We start from the raw sequence: 23499 nt of genomic DNA, 5'->3' as shown, positions 1-23499 counted from the left end.
GATGACCTATGTGATCCTCTTGGGCTCCCGCTCATTGGTCAGCGTTCCTTTGCATCCCAACTAGGGGCCATATGTACAAGGAAGTGGAGGACAGAGGCATTAGCCGTCATGGCTTAACGCCTGACACCAGCACTGTTGAAACACAAGGCTGCTCCATATTTTCAACAATATGGTGCAGCCTTGCGTTTCCTCCTGTGCTGGCGCTACACTTAGCAGCCTAGCGCCAACACAGGCAACACAGGCATCCTTGCCCCATAGTGCAAGGGTGTCTGCGTGCTGGGGAGGATGGTTTATGTACAGGAAGGGACACCTTCCTGCACATAAACAATCCTAAAATGCCATTTTGTCACTTTTATGCGTGCAGCTTCATGCAGCACCCATGAAAGTCACAACATGACATTATTTAAACAGATTGTTTATGTACAGGAAGGGACACCTTCCTACACATAAATCACTGGTGTTTTGCTTTTTCCATGTGTGCTGCACAAGGCGGCACACATGGAAAAAGCAAAAACGAGGAGAAATAAAGAATTTCTCCTCGTTTCACCAACTTAAGAGTAGGTGTTCCCTGGTCTTAACCGCATGCGTGCTGCAGTCATTTTTGCGCTGTGCGGCTTTTTTCGATTTACCGCGTTACATGATGAGCTCGTCATGAGCATGCGAGCGGCGCAACTCTTGACGAGCTCAGCTCTTCATGAGCCTGGAAGGGGTTAATTGTGGCGCTGCCTCCTATTTACACCACCCACATAGGGGGCAGAAAGAGAATCAATGGGTGTGGTGGTGGAACTCCCACCGCAACATCCATTGCCCACCCCTTTCAAGCTAAGCACAGCGTGAAAGGGGGGCTTATTTACAAAGCAGCGTTAAGCCACATTAAGTGGCTTAACGCTGCCTTGTAAATACGGCTATGCCTCTATCGCCACCACAACGTCAGAAAAAGTGATGTTGTGGTGGCGATAGGGGCTTGTATATATGCCCCTATTTTCGCAATCTACAAGCATGCATATGATGTAATTTTAATTCTACACACCCCTAGAAGAGGGGAGGACATATAAGGGTCACTTAAATCAATCCACCCATTTCAATGGTTCGATCAGAGAGTTTGCTGAGCGGGAGAAAGGGCGTAAGGACATCTGTGAAGATAACCGTGTGATCTGCAGGAGAGATTGTATGCTGAGGGATTGAACTAAATTTAGGTTCAAAGAAACCTGATGAACAACAGGAAAGTATCTAATAAAGAAATACATTCTTTTGAAGCTTTTAAGCTGATATATATGTATTTCATGTATATACTGAGTTTGTCATGGACCTAGAACAGTTCAAGACACAGTCTAAAGCGTTACTGTAATAAATCATCCACTAAACCTTAAACAAGGCAAAACACCCATGTTTTTTAATACTTCAGAGCATCGGTAGTTAAATAGAACGTGCACTCAAATAAATATTGTCAGAACAGTACATCTACTAAAATCAGGATGTACAGGAAAATTGTGAGCCTGTGATGCACTTTCGTTAGTTGCCAGAACCATTTTCATTAGTTGCAATACTGCAGTTTTGCAAATAGTTTTTTCTCATCATGGAGGGGTTATGTTTATACAGCGTCCCCTAAGTCTGCAAGGTGAGATCGCTTATTGGGGACAGCGGCTCCTGCACAAATGTCTGTGTCCTGCATGTTGCAGGTTTGAGTTCTTGAAGGGGTGACTCAGGCTGCTACTTTCAACACCTTAGTGGCCTTCCTGGCAGCCTGTAGTTTCTCTCTTCTCTGCTCTCCCTTTACCTGCCTTCAGCAGGGCAATGAGCCATGATGCAAACCTCCATTGAAGTTCAATGTTCTTCTTATAAGTTTACTAACACAAACATCTGCTTTTAGCATATTCTTAAAGTTATTGGGTATAAACCAATCTCAAACAGGGATTTCCACCTCTTTGCAAGTTCATAAGATACAAAGGACCTGACAAAATGTTCTGATGGACGAGAGGAGGAAAGAACATTGGGGCCGATTCACAGAACTAACTTAAGACAAAATCCTAAACTTATTACTTTTGGTATTCACAGAAGTTAGGATTTTGTCTTAAGTTTGTCTTAAGACAAACTTAAGACCGACTTAAGACAGACTTAAGACCAAATCCTAACTTAAGTCTGTCTTAAGTCTACCTTAAGATAAAATCCTGACTTCTGTCAATACCAAAAGTAGTAAGTTTAGGATTTTGTCTTAAGTTAGTTCTGTGAATCGGGCCCATTGATCTCAAATAGGGGGGTGCAAAGTTTTTTTTTCTTCACCAAAGTTCACAATTTTCACCCTTCTCACGCGTTGCAAAGTGCATCCTGATTTTGCATGCCCGTGAGTATTTTTTTCTCCTTGTGTGATAATTTTCCCTTGCTAGAACCAGCATACTTAGCATATCTATGCAGAATATTTTTTCTCACGTTTACCTTTTCTTTGCGCAAGTACAGAATTGGCACAAAAGCTTGTTTTCAATAATATCTGAAGCTGCCTTTTGCTCCCAGATCAAACAAACCAAGCCTGTAACACGAGTCCTTACTCTATTTCACCAATTCAACAGAAAGGATTTGAATTGATAGGATGATATTGCTCCTGTTGATAAGAATTAATAAATAACTTGCTTTGGTGAATTCCTTTACATGTATTTAAATCATTATTAAACATGATAACCTTTATTTTTTGAGGTAAGGACCTTTTAATATAAGTATAAAATCCCTTTGGGGGCTACAAGACACAGACTTCACTGCATTCAAACTCAGTGAGCACCTTACTAAACTTTTAATCCATAAGTTATTAGGTAAGTGTTTATAAAGTTTACGTTTTTCTCTTACCGTACCCTCCTCTGCTGCTGGGTCAGAACCAACACTGTAGACCGGTGCCATAAAGCGCCAAGGCCTGCTTCAGGAGACAATACTCCAGCCTGACATGCTGATCACTGGAGTTGGCTCATAGGCCAAAAACAGTTCAAAGCACTTGACGTTGGGTGCGGTCCAACCCTAAGCCAGGTTTCCCAGGGAAAGCGTCCAACCCCTATTTAAAGGTTGGGCGAAATTGAACTCCTCCCGTCTTTAACAAAGGTTTTAAAGATGGACCTGAAGGACGCAAAGATAGATGGTTCATAGGAACATTTAATGGAGTAGAACAAGAAATTAAATCAGCTACATGAGCACGGTGTGATCCCATTTCACGATAGCCCACCACTAAATATATGTCAGAGGATATTTAATCTTATCTCCTTGGAGGAACCATCTAGTAGTCTTAACTTGATGTCATTTAAATACTACAACATTGATTTTACATGGTCAATTGTCAGATGGTTTTCCTTGCATTAGGCGCCATAACTATTAAGAGTATGTTGAACTCCTCTTTTCGTTAAGTCGAGCAAAACAGTATCCTCAGCGTACTGCAGTATCAACAAGGAGCTTCCATCTACATTGGGGGGCACTCATACTGTCTCCTGATATCTGTAGGCTGAATAAAAAGTGCGCACTGCACGGACGCACCCCTAAGGAATTGTTTCCAAACTTTATCTGAACACACGTGCCTTGGAGTAAGGGTGTGAATAGATTTAATAAGTTTAAAGTAGTTGTTCCAATTTGACAATTTTGCCCACCTTGTGCCTCTGTCTATACTGTCAAAGGCCCCCCTAAAATCAGACTTAAGCCATGACATACAGTGGTCCTAGACCTAATATTTAAGATAGAACAAAGCAAGCCTATAGTCATAAGTTTCTTATTTCGAGCATTCACGTCAATTGCTCACAGTATTGTATACAATCAATAGACTGAAAATGCAACAACCCAAACTCACTTTCGGAGAATAAAGATTTTTATTCCACCAAATTTCAACATTAACTTAGAGGTTCATTTAATTTTTGACACTTTATGGTACATAAGGAGGATATTCCTAAGAACATGCAAAAGCGAGGTGCTCAAGAATTGAAAGGGTGAGTGGAAAGAGCAAAAAGTTGGTGATTATTTTAAAAACGATTCCAGTCACTTTTTTCTTGGCCACATTTAGTATTCAAACATAGTTCCTTATCACTAATGTAACGAAATACAATTCCGTGTGTCGCACGTTTTCACAAATTAGGGATATGTGTGGTCCAAGAGGGGTTATGAGGGCGTCAACGTTTCGACGCGGCTTAATGCTTTGGGATGAATGGGGGCCTCAGCCTGCGGGTCTTCTTCAGGACGGGAGGACAACCTCAGTACCAGGATGGTGTCAAGCTTCCCGTTGTAGATCAGGGCAGTCAGTGTAGTCAATACTTGACGCAGGGCATCGTCGGGTAACTCCAAGGGTTAATCATGAAGCTCACCGACTCACTCAGTAGCAGCATCCTAATCCCATACCGAAGGGAATGTCATCTTCTATTACGGGTACTTTTTGTAGTCACTACTAGGGTGCAGTATGATCACCAGCTGTTTATCAGTAGATTCTCTCGGGATGGCAGCGGCCTCATCCCGACTGGGAGGGTAAATTCCTCTACTTCAAGCGTGCCGGAGGGGTCACTGCTTGGGCAACACATGTCTTCATTCCGCATGTGTCCTGATTAGTTTAACAGGTATTTAGCATGTAGGGCGTTGGTTGCAGCATCCTGTGTTTTGTGGCTCGGTAGGTCTGACCAGACCTGTTACCTGTGTTACTGAAATGGACGTCTTCTGGCTTTCTTGTGAAAAGTTCAATTGCTATGCGCTAACCCAGATTCTAGCACTAACATCCCAAGTGCATGGTATAAATGTATATATATGTGGGTTGTGTGGTACATGCATTGTGTGTATGAGTAATGGAGGATTGGGGGTTCCAGTTTGGAAGCCCTGGGCCTGTTCTTATGCAGAAGATGGTGCTGCAGTTGTTTTTCCAGTCGGTGGAAGTTTATCGCTGACATTGCAGAAGCGAGGAGACCTCGACATTGAATTGAGCCAAGAGGAGACAAGGCTAGTTTAGAAAATCTATTAGGCCCTGTTGTAGAGAGGAGCTGCGGATTGGCCTTCTTGAGTGCTGCCGTTTGTTGAACGGTAGGGGGTGAAGTGTGCGACTGTCGTTCAGGGAGATAATGCTCCTTTAGGTGAGGCCTGCCTTTTGTCTCTTTCAGATCACTGTTCAACGTGGCTGCTGTTTGAGTTTGCCCGGTGCAGAGAGCGAGAAAGCGCACGTCTCTTTGTGCCTCTACTATAGGTGCTCCAGGCTGGATACTACCTTGCTGTATAGATCATCATTGTACACAAAAGCTGTGTCAGGAGAATAACCTCGAGAGGACAATTAAAAAGAGGACCACCCCAAAAAAGTTCTGAAAGTGAAGGCTTGGAATCCACATCTTCTGTTAGCTTTCACTGTATAAAAGTGTTAACCGCTGACTACCTTGTGGTTCAAGTTCCAAGTGCTTTTTAACCTGAGAAGATACTCCTCCACAGAGTACTTATAGAAATGCTTTGTAGTGAGGGCTGGTGTCTGCCAGACAGCCAGCTCTTCTCAGAGGTGATGGTACATCTGCCGGAGTCTTCCCTGGAAGGAAAAAGCTGTCCCCTGACCTGAACACCTGGAAGCCAGCTTGCCTTCTGAGAGAGGGAAGGAGCCTGCCATCCCTACAGGAGGCGTGACTGTCCAGGGAGAGCCAGAAACATCTTAACCGTGGCGATGTGAGAGTCCATCAAAAAACAAAGGATGACTAGAGCAATCCGTGTGCTCAAGGAAATGGCCGAGCACACTCTACAGATGAGCGGTTTGTGTCGGGAATCGCGGTACCAGCAACTTGTGCGGCTGCATCCACGAAGTGTGACCGAGAGAGGTGTACCCGCTGCGTCATTGCCATAGTAGTAAACATCACGGGACATCGGAGGCAAACCACCCCACAACTGAGGCTCAGTATCACCCATAGCCCCAAAAACAGGATCTGACACCGAAGCCTTATGGATTCTTTCCAGTCATCCAAAAATAATGGTGTAAAGTAGTGCAAGTCCTGCGAAAGGTTTTTGGAGTATTCAGAAACTTATGGCTCTCTTCAAGTAGCGGTTGGGTGTAGAGAGAAATAGATAATTAGGAGCGGTGCTGCTAGAACAAGGCAAAACCAACAAACCCCCCTTTTGGTTTCCACTCACAAGAGGTGTTCTTTCTACTCACTTAGGGTTTATAGCTGCCCTTTTTGTTGACTTTTACTTATTCTACCAGTACTGTACACATCTTTTTGTATCACCCCCAGCCCTGATGAGTCACGGTTTGCCACCCTCTCCTGACGAAACACGTGTCGGCTGTGTTCATGTTCTCTGGATCTCCTCTGCAAGGAGAACCACTTTCACCTATAAAGCAAAAAAAAGAACCACAAACTCTTGTGAATATTCTTATTTCTTGTGGCATTTATGATTCCCCCTTGAAGAACTTCTTGCGTGTGCTCTAGTGCTTGTGTTTATAATGGTGTGAAGTAGCACTTGTTGAATAACACTTGCAAATTAAATTATTTGATTTAAACAAAGCCAAGGCAAACCATTTACACCTTTGGCTCCATCAGAGCTGCACTTTATTTTCCATGCGATCTTGACTGTCGAGGCCTAGATTTGATTTTGGCACTTGCTAAAGCCTTTATTACTCAAGGGCAGAAGCGTCCACCGCCCCCATGTCCCTGTAATGAGATTGAGATCTCAAAGTAAGTGCCCTTATGATACTGTCTGTGCCTGGGAGCTAGGACCGTCCCCATCTCTGCCACACACGCAGACATTCGCAGGAAGGGTCAATGTATTTAGTTCTGAGAAACCGCAGAGATACTTTGGGCATCTGAACATCTCTTCCTGGAACTCATAAACATCTGAAATATCCATATTTGTTCCAGCCATATTTGTTCAGTAATTGTTTGTAAGGTGAAACATCTGGGAGCTGTCAGATGCTCTTGTGAAAGCTGTTTTTCTGTTGGAGTAGCTGCCAGTGTCTCACCTAAGGGTTCTGGGAAATGCTTTTGGTAGGACAAGGTTTGAATATTCAGTGGAAGATTTTTAGGGTCAAGCAGTTGGGTGAACATTGTTTTTAGGTCTGGCGGGATACAGCTTTATCTTTTTTACCAGCCTCATGTAATTAAAAAAAAAAGCATAAATATGAAATATATGCATAGAAACACACATACAAGGGCTTTGGGTTAATCCTCTGTATCCATTAGTCTGTTCAAGTGTCATTCACATTTTGATTTCACTCATCTCATCAACAATGGACTAAAGGGTCCGCCCACTTCAGCCATTGGCTGCCTTATCAATGTTTTCTTGTTCACATTTGCACAACCACCTGAAAAACAAGCGCACTTCAAGTCCAGGGATGATGGGCCAATACTTTACTTTGCCAATTGTTTTTCTTCCTTTCCATTCTTTATCTTTTTTGTGTTTTTGTCATCTTTATGTTTTTAAACCATGCCTTCAGGTTTCTGAAATTCAAAGCCAAAAGTGCATTACTTTGTATCAAATACAATATTATTTTCTTTGATGTGCATTAAATTTAGTAAGAGTTTCTCGCTGTGTTCTAAATACACCTACCTGCTAGGATGCACTTATACTTTTTTATTAATTAAGCGCTATTAATTATTTTTTTCATTTAAAAGTATATGGCTTTCACACCAGCTTGCCAAGGTCAGAAGACCTAATAGATTTGTCGGTTCTTGTTTTTGTTGTGATGCAGTAGTTACTAAAGAGTACCTAAGGATTTCGTAATCTTCGCATCTGTAGTCTGCACTTTGAAGGTGGCACGAAGCATTACCGATTGGCTGTAATGTTCTTTCTAGAACTGCGCATTTAGGCCCGGTCTTGTAACTGATGTACATTCCTCAAAGGTCATTCCATAATTGTACTGTGGGAGTGGCGCTATGCAAATGAGGGAATTCCTTTGCGCATGCCAGTCTTCATGTGGTTGAAGCGAGCGCATGATCTCTCTGCGGCATGGGCTGAAACACTGCCACACTGGAGGTGGTGCCCATTTAGTGCCAAGAAAGGGTGTGCAGAATTTGTGAACCTAGACAAAGTGGGTCCCTCGCTCTTGGGGACTCCTACACAAATGTTGGCTACTCTTACACACATTCTGACTGAGTAGATGGTATGGTAGTGTCTAACCTGCACATGGGATTCCTAAACCAGGCCCCTGGAGGGAAGCTCTAAAGTCCAGGCATGGTCTGCTGCAGTCCCTTTCTCTTACCATAAAGGTGCTTCACATAGCTCCTAGAAGTGAATGTCTTGGTACCTTGAACCTTCCTTTTTTATTTCCTGTTGGCGCTTTAGGAGTTAAACAAGAGATGGGGTCTCACTCTCATCAGTGGGTTCAAACTGAATCCTTTGGGAGCTACAAATGATGATTAATAAATTATGTGTACTACTAGAAGATGTCTAATACTACTAATGTTGCAGTAAACAGTTCTCCTCACCAGTATTTTTAGTTTGACACTTTTCCATTTTACTCTGAGACGCCCTGCTAACTTATCAAGTGTATATTACCTCAGGCAAAGTGTTTCTTAGGAGTCCACCACCAGCACTGCTGAATGCAGGTGTTGTATACCAAGGCTGCCATGTTCTTCATTCCACCTCGTGCCTCTTTCTGCCACCACCCTACACTTCCTGTCTCTTTATCTCATGAATACCAAGGCTGCCTTGTTCTTGATTCCACCTCTTGCCTCTTTCTTCCACCACCCTACACTTCCTGTCTCTTTATCTCATGAATACCAAGGCTGCCTTGTTCTTGATTCCACCTCTTATCTCTTTCTTCCACCACCCTACACTTCCTGTCTCTTTATCTCATGAATACCAAGGCTGCCTTGTTCTTGATTCCACCTCTTGCCTCTTTCTCCCACCACCCTACACTTCCTGTCTCTTTATCTCATGAATACGAACGCTGCCTTGTTCTTGATTCCACCTCTTGCCTCTTTCTGCCGCCTCCCTACACTTCCTGTCTCTTTATCTCATGAATACGAACGCTGCCTTGTTCTTGATTCCACCTCTTGCCTCTTTCTTCCTCCACCCTACACTTCCTGTCTCTTTATCTCATGAATACCAAGGCTGCCTTGTTCTTGATTCCACCTCTTGCCTCTTTCTTCCACCACCCTACACTTCCTGTCTCTTTATCTCATGAATACCAAGGCTGCCTTGTTCTTGATTCCACCTCTTATCTCTTTCTTCCACCACCCTTCACTTCCTGTCTCTTTATCTCATGAATACCAAGGCTGCCTTGTTCTTGATTCCACCTCTTGCCTCTTTCTCCCACCACCCTTCACTTCCTGTCTCTTTATCTCATCAATACCAAGGCTGCCTTGTTCTTGATTCCACCTCTTGCCTCTTTCTTCCACCACCCTACACTTCCTGTCTCTTTATCTCATGAATACCAAGGCTGCCTTGTTCTTGATTCCACCTCTTATCTCTTTCTTCCACCACCCTACACTTCCTGTCTCTTTATCTCATGAATACCAAGGCTGCCTTGTTCTTGATTCCACCTCTTATCTCTTTCTTCCACCACCCTTCACTTCCTGTCTCTTTATCTCATGAATACCAAGGCTGCCTTGTTCTTGATTCCACCTCTTGCCTCTTTCTCCCACCACCCTACACTTCCTGTCTCTTTATCTCATGAATACGAACGCTGCCTTGTTCTTGATTCCACCTCTTGCCTCTTTCTGCCGCCTCCCTACACTTCCTGTCTCTTTATCTCATGAATACGAACGCTGCCTTGTTCTTGATTCCACCTCTTGCCTCTTTCTTCCTCCACCCTACACTTCCTGTCTCTTTATCTCATGAATACCAAGGCTGCCTTGTTCTTGATTCCACCTCTTGCCTCTTTCTGCCGCCTCCCTACACTTCCTGTCTCTTCATCTCATTCTTGCAGGCTCGGTTTCATTTCTTCTTTCTCCCTGTTTTCCTATCTTTCTCTTCTTCCTTCTTTATTTTCTACCGTTCTCTCTCTTGCTCTGTCAGTGTCTCATGATACAAAATGAGCCCTGGTGCCCATAACGTGGGCAGAAGGTTGTAAAAGAAACAAGGAGAAACAAACAAGCCATTATTGGCCCTGACCCCCCCCCCCTCCCTCCATTGTCTTCATTGGAGCCCTTGACGCTCCAATGATCTAATGACCTGAATTACAGTGATCCACTGTGCCAACCAGCATGGCCTCCAGTGAGCACTACAGTTATTACCTTTTCAAGAGCTACAGCAGTGTGACCGCAGCTGATCTGATGGGGTCTTCTTCAGGGCCCCCTTGGTACGAGGGAGCAGCTGCAGACAAGCTTGAGATGCTGTTGAACCATTGCTCCATGGTTGTGTGCTGAGCGCTCTGCTGCGCTAACTGTTTTAGTAACTGCCTATGCATGAAATAGTACATTGTTGGGTAAAGAAGCACACAGCCTCTGGTTGCTAATAACGGCCCTCCTCAGAAAGACTCATTCTGAAATCGAGACTTTACCACCATCAACCAAACGGGCCCTGGTACCCTAGTGCTGGTCCACATACCCGCCCTTTAGAGACGGAGGAAGCCGGGTTCTCTCTTAAACAGCTTTTCATGCTAGTCAATGCAAACATTTGCATGCAACTCTGTCTCCATTAATGAAACCTAAAAGCCACCGCTCTAGACATATTCTTTGATTTTCTGATTTGATAGCCCTACATTTTGTCTGTGCAAAGGTATGACATACATTTGTTGGAAGTGCCTAAATTGTGTACATTTGGCATTGATTATGACATGTTTACTAAATCTGTTTATTTGTTAATATCTCTTTCCTTTCTGATATTCCATCTAGGGCCCTGGTGTATGTCGTGCACGGAGCCGGGGAGCACTGCGGCCGCTACGATGAACTGGCGCAAATGATGATCGGCCTTAATATATTTGTATTTGCTCATGACCATGGTAAGTGTACATGCCAAATACCACGTAGTGTTTTGTAGACCATTCGATGGCTGGCTAACGAGAAGCACTGCAAGCCACTCCATTGTTGGCACCTGTGTTGTCGTCTCAGAATCTCCTGTTGAAGTTTCAAAGGCTGTAAATTTTCCAGCCGAAACGGTAGGTTGAATTAGATCACTGTTACCTTCTATGTATTGATGTAGCCGGACTGTAGCTTCATTAACCAATTACATTTTTTCTTCTGCTCAGTGTCGAAGAGATGTTGGGGAGATAGGGATACGGTCACCACCGGGTCAGTTTTCAGTCTAGGCTTGTTTCCCTCTGCTAAATGTGATTGTGCCCATGTGATCTAGGGCGCAAGAACTCTTGTTCTCGTCCCATTGTTTATATGGATGACTGCGGGAGAGCTGTGTGACAACACGGGAGGCCAGATGCTTAACTCCGGCTTAGCAACATTGTTGTCTTGAAGGATCATGCATGGGGTTATCTCAGCAGAGGAGACCATGGCTAGGTTGGGGATAGTAGAGGGGCTTCAATTATCTGCTGAAATCAGCCCTAAATTAGTAGAGGACCGCCTCTGGACCTTTCATGGTGCTGTCCATCTGACCATTTGTCCAGCATAGTTAATTTCCAGTCCATTCTTCAGTGGTTGAGGTGAGTGATACCACCATTAACTAGTTTAGTAGACACCTAGCGAGATCGCTTCCGGAACATACTTCGCATGCCCTAGGTGTGGACGTTGAGTTTGAACATAGCTCCTAAACCAAACACAGTCCATACATGTGATGGTTGACCTAGCAAGGCCCGGTTCTCCATCATGAGATTGAAGAGTCTCCATGTAATATGTTTGACCAGCGAGGTACAGTTCTCCTTCGTGACATCTCCGACATTCATAATTGTTGCGCATCTCTGCCTATATGCAACGACATTCTAAAGAAATGAATTGTTATTTCCAAAACTTTTTTTTTCTTTTCAAGGAATGCTTATTTGAATCTAATAGACATTTAAAAATACAACATTTTCTCTTTTCTTTTTGTTTGGTAAATGCAAATAAAATTATTTATCGACAGATATTAACCAAAGGCTGAACATCCTTTATCCAATTCTCAAATTCTCAATACAGAGCAGTAAATGGGGTCAGACAAGCACCCCTCTTGTTAGATGAAACTTTTCACACTCTCACTTTGAGACAGACAAGGGCTCTAGTGTCCTGGGTACTATGGAATGGGCTCTGACCGCAGTGGGTTCAAGCATTCTCGCTGCAATGGCTTTTTACCCATCCTTGTGTGTTTAAATTATGTTTTTAATCTTCAGTCATTCAAATCCAATAGAACCTTTTCTATGCACCCATAAGAATCATATTTACCTCCGATGTAAATTAAAACTAAAGGTGTACCTGCTTTCTACAAAGCATCCACATCATGAGGTGTATTTTTTCTTTATTAAAAATGTTTATTGCAAAAATATGGCGCCCACATTTAGACGACGGCACGTTTTATTTTTTTCTATTTGTGGCGTATGCTTGTAATAAAAAATTATGAGCATCACATCAGCTTGTAAAAGCTGGTGCTGTTGGCGTTGGCAATACTTGTTTTTCTGTAGTTGCTGACTTTCCTGCTCATCCACTTTTCCTCGTTGTCACAAGCACAATTACCATTCTGTGCAGATTTGACCATTTAAAAAAAAACAATTTGTAAATTGTAAAAGCTGCATAGTTTGCTTGTATGTGCACACGGCTCTCACTAAGGCCTCAAAGTCCAGTTCAGGGATGTCTTCTCCCTGAGGTGAAACCGAGAGCTCACAATGATTTCTGAGAATGAAAGAAGATGACATGATTGAGTCAGGAAGGAAAGAAATTCTCATCTGACTTTTCCTAAACCCTAAAGATTGGTGAAACACATCAGTTGTGCAGGAAACAAAATACATTTCAGTTCAATCATAGCTTACCTGAAGGTGAGTTCATAATATTAAGGTCTGCCAATGCTTCGACCAGAACTTGCCTCAAGCAAACATCATTAAACATGGCCTAGATGGTGGGTTATAAGACAAAAGCCTGAACCTGTGAACCGCCATGCAGACGATTAATGATGCACTCAGTGACTACAGGGGTAAGAGTACAAAAACACCACACACCCCTCCATAAGAACTACCCACACACTTGAAACCACACACCCCTCCAAATCCACAAACGTGATTCGTGGAGGAATCCTACAGTGGAGAAGCACGCCAGGTGAATCACAGCATCAGATCATAGTCTTTGCAAAGCGCCCAGAGGCCAAGTAATTGGTCAACGCTGCGCTGTGTACACAAATACCGAATATCGGGGCCGATTCACAGAACTAACTTAAGACAAAATCCTAAACGTACTACTTTTGGTATTCACAGAAGTTGGGCATTTTGTCTTAAGACAACCTTAAGACAGACTTAAGACAAACTAAAGACAAAATCCTAACTTCTGTGAATACCAAAAGAAGTAAGTTTAGATTTTGTCTTAAGTTAGTTCTGTGAATCGGGCCCATCGTCTTGTTTTCAGAAGGAGGTGGAGTTTTGCCTTTTTTATCTCAAGTCTGGGAGTTTTCATTGGCCGGCCACTGCTGGCCTCCCTGCTTCTGTGAATATGTAAATTATCTTTCTAGCTCTTCCGGATTTGGAGATACCATTGTTGATGCTGAGGTTGGTTCTTAGCCCTGCATCTCATATCCCTGTGACCCAGCTGGTGAGTCTGTGCCACCCATGAGCATCACCATCTCTTGGGTACCGCTGCCAGTTGAAAAGATTGGCTGTGACCATCAAGTTTCAACATTTGGCCCCTAGAAAGTTTTTTCCCTGATGGAACATACTTTGAGTGTTAGCCAAAAAATCCAGCACAGACTTATGCCTGTGTGCTTTCCATATTCTACCTCTATGCTTCTTCATTATGCGCAAAATAAGAGCGTTCATCTTATTAAAATATACTGGTTTGTGTGCAGGCAGCAGCTAGGATGAAAATACTGGCAAAACTGGCATAAACCAATGAACCCTGCCGGTTACTGTATGAGGCGGACCCTTTCGTTGGAGAAACACATCTTTAGTTTGCTCATCAGTTGAAGATCTAGGTGTTCAGAATAATGGTTTGCTAGATGTCTTTTTGGCTTCATCTTATAATTCCTTCTGAATAGTGGGTGTAAGATCCCTTCAGTAGTGTTTTATAATAAAACTTCTGTCTGTCTTCAGTTATCATAGAACCTCCCCCCCCCAGTCTGGGATAGATCTTTAAAGCATCTAAAGCTGATTGAATCGGCCTTTGTAGGTCCACCTTTTAAAATAGGGCTATGTTGTCCGCATAGAGTTTTAATTTAGAGATCTCAGTTAATGGTGACTAGATATTTTCTGTTGACTGAATACATTGAGCTAAGGGTTCAATAAAGTGGGCAAAAAGTTTCTTGGGAAAGAAGCACTCCTGAAATGTTCCTCTTTTTGGTTGTATCTGGTCAGCAGATACACTATTAATTAGAACATTGGAATGTTGGGAGCTCCATTGAAAACAATGGAGTGCTCCGGGCTTATAATGGCTGGTATCAGCCCCGAGCTCCAACATTCCAATGTTTCTTTGTTCACAGCTCTGGCTGTGAACAAAGGCTTCAGGGAGCCCGAGGGGATTCCAATCCCCTTACGCTCCCATAAGGCTTTGTTCTTTTTTGTTAGAACATTCTGCCCTCTAGTGGCAGAACGTTCTAATAGCCTTATAGCCCTTCGTTGCTGGGCTATACCGGCTATTAAAGTCCCTCTCCCTTGTTAAAGACCCTCGCCTTCGGCTTGGGCCTTTAACGCCGGAGAGGGCCTTTAATAGAAAGTATAGCCCTCTACGGCGGGCTATAAGGCTATAGTATCAAATGCACCAAAGTAATTTTATCAAGCGATCAACCTCGTGAGCTGGGATGGAAAATAAAACTGACCTTCAGATGACAGTTGTGGGCCAAGGGAACACTTGTAAAGCAATATAAAACTGGCCAAGCTTCCGAACAGGCTTACGAGGCAGAAGTGAGATAGTGTAGTTGCTGTTCACAGCCTATCACAATTAGCATGAGTGAGTTGTTCGGATCGGAGAAGCACACATTTTCTTCTAATCTTCCATTGGCCCCTGAAGCCAAAAGGCTTTACAGGGTCTAGCGATGCATTCGATATATTGTGCTCTGGTGGCGTCATCGTCATGTGTCGAGGTTGGCGCACCATGCGTCCATTGCACTATTTGAAGGAAGCGCTGATAGAGCTCTGAGCAGCGGATCCATTGAATATCATCTTCCTGAACCTTCAGCTGAGGAGGATTGGTTTGGCAGTTCCGTGCCTCCTGTTTCCCTTTGGGGGCAGACTGTGTGTTGCTTCTAATCGATCCCTTCAGTCCTGGCTTATGGGGTGATTAACTCGTTTACCGCGGAGAACATTCCGCCGCGGTGCGGGCGTTCTGAAGGGTGGGCGGGGCTGCGTCGGCCAACGGTCGTGTCAGCACCAGGGAGGGAGTGCTCGCGTCGGCCAAGCATACCCTTAGTAAAACCCATCTCTGGTCTAAGAGAAGGGTGAATCTGTTAGAGAAGTTGACCGCTCAGCCCTCCACAGGGCTTGGTCGCCCCACTCACTGCTGCCGCTCCTGCCTGCCTTTGCCGCCTCCTGCCTGCAGATTCCTTCGCTTGCTGCCCGCTGCTCCTGGGAATTTCCCGCTGCTCCTGGGAATTTCCCGCTGCTTCTTGGAATTTCCCGCCGCTGCCTCCCTGCGGCCCCGCCCCCCTGTGATTCCATTCGCCGCCCCGCTCCCGCCACCCAGCTGCTCCTCCCTCCCGGCTCCTTACTTATGACGCCCCCAAAGCGACCGCGCAGCAGACGCGCGCAGCGGGAGCACCGATTGAGCGCCGAAGGTGCGCCAAAGGTAAGCCCGTCTGCGCCCGTCCGCGCCTGGCCCGCGCCCAGCGCCAGGACCCCTGGCCCTCCCCGCCGAGACAAGACGACCCGACTGACCTACGACGCCGCCACTCTCAACGCACTCAATGCCGGCCGGACCCACGCCTGCTGCCGAGCCACCCCGAGACGCACCCACGGACCCTTCACCTGCTGCACCTGCAAGTTCACCTGCCTCCGAACCTGCCCCGCACCCGCCAAGACAAACACCAGCAGACACCACCTCAAGTGCATCCTGCTCAACACCCGCTCCGTCCACAGACACGCCGTGGAACTCTGGAACCTCCTCGACGCTACATCACCGGACGTCGCCTTCCTCACGGAAACCTGGATGAACGCCTCCACTGCACCCGACATCGCCATCGCCATCCCGGATGGGTACAAGATCATCAGGAGGGACCGCATCAACCAGACTGGAGGTGGCATCGCCATCGTCCACAGGAACACCATCCGCATCACGACCGACGCCAACGACTCCTTCGCCGCAGCCGAACATCTCCACTTCCAGATTCACACCGACCCTAAGACGACCCTCAGAGGCACCCTCGTCTACAGACCCCCGGGACCACGCACACAATTCAGCGAAGACATCACAGACTTCATCAGCCCGCACGCCCTCCCCTCCACTGACTACGTTCTCCTCTGGGACCTCAACTTCCACCTGGAGAACAACAAGGACCGCAACACCACCGCCCTGCTGGAAAACCTCGCCAACCTCGGACTCGAGCAACTGGTCAACACCCCCCACCCACTACGCCGGCCACACGCTTGATCCCGTCTTCTCTTCCAGCAAGTACATCACCTTCAGCCACGCCACCGGACTCCACTGGACCGACCACAGCTGCGTCCACTTCAGCTTCAAAAGATCCACGACCCACCACCACCCGCAACAGGTATCTCACAGGAATTGGAGCAAGATCACCGCAGACCAGCTCACCACCTCCCTCAGCCAAAGCCCACCCGCCAACACAACGGACCCCAACGAAGCAGCCCGCAACTTCACACAGTGGCTGACCGCCTGCGCCGACGCCCTCGCGCCACTAAAGAACCCTCCCAGCAGACCCAGAAGCAAGAAGGCATCCTGGTTCACCGACGACCTCAAGGACTCCAAGAAGACCTGCCGCACCCTCGAGAAAGCCTGGCTCCTCGACCGGACCACCGACAACATGACCGCCCTCAAACACGCTACCCACAAGCACCACCAGCTCATCCGCACCACCAAGAAGAAATCCCTAAAGGAACGACTGGACAACAACGCCCACGACAGCAAAGAGCTCTTCACTATCGTCAAGGAGTTCTCCAACCCCAGCACCGGCACCAACGACATCACTCCGTCACAAGACCTCTGCGACTCCCTCGCCTCATTCTTCCACCGCAAGATCGCCGACATCCACAACAGCTTCGGCGCCCCACCCACGCACCCAACTGTCGAACCAACGCCCCCCCGCCACCCTTCGCACCTGGACCACGGTGACCACCGAAGACACAGCCCGCACGATGAACACCATCCACTCCGGATCACCGACCGACCCCTGCCCACACCACGTCTTCAACAAGGCCGACTCCACCATCGCACCCCAACTCCGGAACATCATCAAAGCCTCCTTCAACACCGCCACCTTCCCGGAGAGCTGGAAGCACGCCGAGATCAGCGCCCTCCTGAAGAAACCTACAGCGGACCCCACCGATCTCAAAAACTTCCGCCCCATCTCGCACCTCCCTTTTCCTGCTAAAGTCATCGAGAAGATCGTCAACAGACAGCTGACCGCCTTCCTCGAGCCAAACGGATCCCTCGACCCCTCGCAGTCCGGCTTCAGAGCCAACCACAGCACCGAGACCGCCCTCATCGCAGCCACCGACGACATCCGGACCCTGCTCGACAAGGGGAAAACAGTGGCCCTCATCCTCCTGGACCTCTCCGCTGCGTTCGACACGGTCTGCCACCGTACCCTAGTCCAGCGCCTCAGCAACATCGGTATCCAAGAGAAGGCACTGGAGTGGATCATCTCGTTCCTCGCCGGAAGAACACAAAGAGTCCGCCTCCCCCTGTTTCGCTCCGAGGCCACCGAAGTCATCTGCGGCGTCCCGCAAGGATCTTCACTCAGCCCCACCCTCTTCAACATCTACATGAAACCTCTCACAGCCATTGCACGCCAGCACAACCTCAACATCATCTCTTACGCCGACGACACCCAGCTGATCCTCTCCCTCACCAGAGACCCCGACACCGCCAGAACCTGCCTACACGAAGGGATGAACGACGTCGCCGAGTGGATGAAGGACAGCCGCCTGAAACTGAACTCTGACAAGACGGAAGTCCTCATCCTGGGATCTTCGCCCTCCGCCTGGGACGACTCCTGGTGGCCCCCAGCCCTGGGCACCGCACCCAAGCCAACCGACCACGCACGCAACCTGGGCTTCATCCTGGACCCCTCCCTCTCGATGACCAGACAAGTCAACGCCGTCTCATCGTGCTTCAACACCCTGCGTATGCTTCGCAAGATCTTCCGCTGGATCCCGACCGAGACCAGGAAGACTGTCACCCAGGCACTCGTCACCAGCCGACTGGACTACGGAAACGCCCTCTACGCCGGAACCACAGCCAAGCTACAGAAAAGACTCCAGCGCATCCAGAACGCCTCCGCCCGACTCATCCTGGATGTCCCCCGACGCAGACACATCTCCAGCCACCCGAGGAACCTGCACTGGCTCCCCGTCGACAAGAGGATCACGTTCCGGCTCCTCACCCACGCACACAAGTCTCTCCACGACCTGGGCCCCAAGTACCTCAACGACCGCCTGACCTTCTACACGCCCACCCGCCAGCTACGGTCCACCAGCCTCGCCCTCGCAGCCGTACCACGCATCCGAAGAGCCACCGCCGGAGGAAGATCCTTCTCTTACCTGGCTGCCAAGACTTGGAACTCCCTCCCCATCCACCTTCGGCTGACCCAGGACCATCTCGCCTTCAGGAAACAACTCAAGACCTGGCTGTTCGAGCAGTAGCATACCCCTCCCCCCAAGCGCCTTGAGACCCTCCCGGGTGAGTAGTGCGCTATACAAATGGCATGATTGATTGATTGAAGTTAGGACTCATGTGTGATTGGTTTAGTGCTTTTGGACTCACTCTGGAGTTAAAGCAGGCTGTAAAATTACTAGTAATTGAGAAGAGTGGCACTTAATAGGACTTCATTGTTGTTGGAAAAATCATGATTGCATCATTGCTTTTGTTATGCCATGTCATGTAATAGGTACATGCATGGTGCACAATCTGCCTTTTATATGAAATTGCATTAATTTCTGTTGTGCAGAGATTATTTTCCTTTGTAAACCAGAGTCTGACTCGGTTGTGAAGCTGCTATCAGTAGTGTGAACGGGTATGTTCCTGTTATAGGTGAATGTGGTAACCTGAGTGAGATATGAATGAATAGTTTTGGTGTTTTTTTGGACGTGAACACACAGGGCTTGATTATGAGTTGCTCGTAATAGTCGACTGATGCGTAAACTCCTGTTTACACATGGGTGGGAATTACGAGTTTGAAGATGTTCAACGCATACGATAATTGCATCAAATATCTCAAAATGTGTTACATTTCGTCAGGTTAAACCTATCGAAATGTAACAGGGGAAAACATATGGTATTAACCATATCATGTAGAATTTAGTGCATTAAATACCAAAATCCACTTATTTCCCCACGATTTCCTAATAATGTACTTTGTGGTATTGTAATTTATCAGGGGTGATAGATACCACCTTAACTTTTAATGAGGCCCTTAGAGTTTTGGATGGGTAACAGTGAATAATGGGGATGTTTCTCACCGACACGTTCTGTGTGACATGGAGTTGACAATAAGAGTGGAGCTCAAGTTGTCTATAATGTCACTCAGAACCTCAAAGTGAAAAATCTTAATTTTTCACTGTACTCCATCTTCAATTTAAAGTTACATATCATCCACCTACATCATCTTGCCCTACTTGTAACAGCTATGTGTGGGTAAAGGGATTATGGAGGAGCCATATATGACACTGTCTTCCCTCCCTCTCCCAAATATAAAAACAAATAACAACTGGCGGCCTGCCATCCCCACTCTCTACATCTGCCCTCCTCCCCCAAATGTAAAAGCAACCTGTTGACCATAGACAGCTCCACCCACCCACACAACCCTCTCTTCAGCCCTCCACCAAATACTGACACAAACTGAAAAACCTACCTAGGCTCACCCAGCCTTTTCTTATACCCTCCCAGCGCCCCAAATTAAAATAAACTGACCAACAACCTCTGTGCCTTCCCTCACCCTCCTGGCCAAAGCCTGCTCTTTTCACTCTCTTATTCGCAGCTCTGCGAGAGCCCTTGTCAGCTATGCATGTTTTTCCTTGTCAATGCCGGTCAAAATAGACCCATGGTGACAGTGCCCCGCATGACTGCTCCGTTGAGTGCCAGGAGAGGCGGAAGGCGAGTAGGACCACAAAGAGTCTTTCCGCGGCCTCGCTCCAGTCTCCACAGACCCCAGGGAGGTTGAGAAACTCAGGGGATATGACCACTTCCACTAGTGACGTAACAGCGTTCGGAAACAACATTTACTTCCCGTTCTTGTTGAGTCACAGCACTGAGTAAGTGAATTTCGATGCAAGCCTTGCAATGGTTCTTGTAATTGTTCTTATTCTTGATGAATCTCCTAAAAATTTATTGAATCTTTGAAACATTGACCCCAATTTTTTCATGAACTGATTATGGCTTTTAATGTTTGTGCCAGTGCACTCTGCAGAAGGGTTGTGAGTGCCTGACAGTATTGAGAGCTGGGGATAGCTCGCGGCACCTCGCTTTAGTCTACGGTGAACAGAGACAGGGAATGAGTATCTGGCGACAACACCACCGACGATCCCTGTAGAGGGAGGGACTGTGCGAGGAGTGAGTAGAAGCACTTAGTAGACTATACATGTAAGATCCCTTTGTTTGTCTATCTCTGTTTTCCATTTCCCTGTTCCCTACCTGTGAGTAGCGCTTCCATGAGAAATCGGGAAGCTGTGAGTGTGATCCACAGTTGATCCTGATGTTGTGGGGTGTTCACAATTCCCTTTTTAGGTCTCGGCTAGAAGTGCGCGAAGCGCGTTCTCGCCAGAGAACTATAGCTGTCGGCTCAGCCGACAACGAGTGGAGACAAGAGATGGCCACGCGCACATTAAGAAGCATGGCAGAGTCGGATTCCTACGCGCGCCTTGGGATTGGGTCGCGCGCGTGAGCTTCTACCGAGACAGCTCACGTTGCGCGGCTCGTAGGTTTCGGTTTCGTTTTACTCGTGCGTGTGGCCGGCTGGCATTCCCGAGCCGTGGAATGGAAGGCGCAGCCCACAAACGCCCTGTCTGCACTTAGAAGCAGTGCGCTTTACCTCGCCCTGAGTCCCAGGGCTTGGGAGGGGAATGTGGAAAAGTAAATTTTGCCATGTTCTGTGTCCCTACGTGTTCCCCATGTTATGTCATATGTGCATGATCGATATGCATATACTCCCCCATGAACGATTAAAGACGCAATTACAGTTGTGTCCATCTCTAGTATGCCAGTTCCCAGTTTTCGTGAATACAACGAATATCAGGCCTATGTAAAGCTACGTTGCCACGTTTCACAGTGTGCACGTTAATTCATTGAAAGTCCCCGTTTCCAGGCCTCAAAAAGGGCCCGGGCTCAGATTCAGCTCCTGTTTCCTGAACCCTCTCCGAGGAACGATACAGCCCCCACCTGTATCCCTGACCCTTAGCTTACTTTCATGCCTCACAGTGCCCGGCTCGGCCTGGCTCTGCCTCCAGTCTGCCAAGAGTATGTTATGATTCTAGTTATCAGTCCAGCCCTCCTTCTCTGCATTCCTAAGCTACTGAATCGCATCAATAGTTTCCGTCATGGTCTAGCCCTCATGTCTCCATGTAAGAGAAATACTGTATTAATATTCATAGAATATTCCCCGCACACGCACTACATATAGGATTATGTATGCACCAGTCTTAATGTCTGTTAGCCTTTGCTCTGCTAACTTTTGGATTCTATCAACATGTTCTCTAAACACTAGATACTAGATATGCTTAGGTACATGTCGCTCTGACACTCCAGACTTTAGTCTCCTCTTCTAGCGCAGAAGTCATAGCCCCCCAGTTCTCCCTAGTAACACGTCATTGTCAGTTTGCGCGCACCACTAGGTTAGAGGTCCCAGCTGCTTAGGTAGCCCCCTCCATGTTTCCGCCCCTTTTATGACATATTCCGTTACGTTTGCATCACATGTCTATGTATACGCCCTGAACACGAATTTTTGTTGCATCAGTCATGCCTTATCTTTCGCGACTGCTACGTGAAACGCCTACTGAAACGCCTACTGTATTGAACTGCATGTATTTTGTTTAACTATATATACTAATGCTCTATTATTAAAAGTTGTCCATCTGTCCATCCGCCTGTATCCTGTTCCTGCCCCCGATGCGCATCATTCCTATTCCCGTACAGGCTGTCCTGTTCTTGTCCTTTATGCTTAATTAAAGCCTGTATACTCTAGCTACCTCGTATCTTGACTCTTATTTATTGAGCTATCTAATTGTATGAGTATCCTGAAAAATAGATCCGGTAATAAATTATTTATTTACCACATAATGGCGCCCGAACAGGGACTTGCCCTTTCCCCACGCGCCGGAGAAGCCACGCAGGCCCCCTGATCCTCTGCAGCCGTGACGGAACCATACCGTGCACGTGCAGATATTTCTGCTTCAAGTATCCCTCAGGCCCACGGAGGAGACGGAGGTTGCGGTCCAGCGTCCAGACGAGGCGGTGGAGGAACGCGGCGAGTCCCGACCAGAGCCCAAGCCGAGAGTCCAAGGTCCGAGGTATCCAGAGGCCCACCCGAAACAGAAGTCCGAAGTTCGTCCGTCGTCGTAGCAGTCCAGTCCAGTCCGAGGCCTTCCGTTCTTGCTGCCCGGTGAGTACCGTTGCTGGGGTAGTATCTAGACAGGGTCAATTAATTTGTCCGTGGGTTTGGGTACGCAGATCCAACACGAAGTGTCCACTTAGGTGGATGCGGGTCCTGACGTGTCTCTTTATGGGACCGGTAAGTTTCGTGCTGTTTTAGCAGTGCATCCAGTCATTCTAGTTTCTGTTCTAGTCAGTTCTGTTCTCGAGAAATTCATGTGTTCTGCTTTCAGTATTCCAGGTAGTACTTTGTCCGAACTGTTATTTTAAATGTTCTTCAATGTGTTTTCAATGTTGTGGTATGAATGTGGTGTTTTTCAGTAATCATCGTGTTCATTGTGTATTGTATTGTGTCTAGACTCCAGTTCAGCCATGCCTCTGTTCTCCAAGTTACGTCAGTTTAAAACTAGAAAAGGTCTGTTAGAAGAAGCAGTTCCTGTCCCGCCTCGGGACAGTCCAGGTCATTTTATGTATCAAAAGCATGGCATAAGTGCCATATTGTATCTAGATTTATGGGTGGAGTACACCAAACAGTTAGAGGAAAAGTATAGATGGCCCGTATCAGGTACGTGGGATGCCGAGTGCATCATGCGAGTAGAAGAAGCATTATGGAAAAAGAAAGCCAGACAGTCCCAGAAAGACGCCATCGAGTTATGGCGCAAAGAATCTCACAGGAGAACAGAAAAAGAAATCAGAAAGTCAGAATTAAGTAGAGAATCCTTAGAAAGAGCCCAGGAAAGGGAATTAATCGAAGTAGGTGAACGAGTTAAAGCCG

The 23499-nt window shown here is 46.8% G+C and overlaps 1 protein-coding gene across 2 annotated transcripts in view; it reads left to right on the top strand.

Moving 5' to 3' along the window:
• Window positions 1-23499, top strand: part of MGLL (monoglyceride lipase) — a 497769-nt gene that overhangs the window by 297640 nt on the left and 176630 nt on the right. For both annotated transcript variants that reach the window (XM_078661737.1, XM_078661738.1), the window contains exon 3: window positions 10746-10852. In XM_078661737.1, the coding sequence (XP_078517863.1) occupies window positions 10746-10852 (107 nt within the window). The remainder of the gene's footprint in view (window positions 1-10745; window positions 10853-23499) is intronic.

This window comes from Lissotriton helveticus, chromosome 9, assembly GCF_964261635.1.
Source record: "Lissotriton helveticus chromosome 9, aLisHel1.1, whole genome shotgun sequence".
Classification (NCBI taxonomy): domain Eukaryota; kingdom Metazoa; phylum Chordata; class Amphibia; order Caudata; family Salamandridae; genus Lissotriton; species Lissotriton helveticus.
The sequence above is the reverse complement of the archived record's forward strand: the minus strand, read 5'-3'. Positions and strand labels throughout refer to the sequence as shown.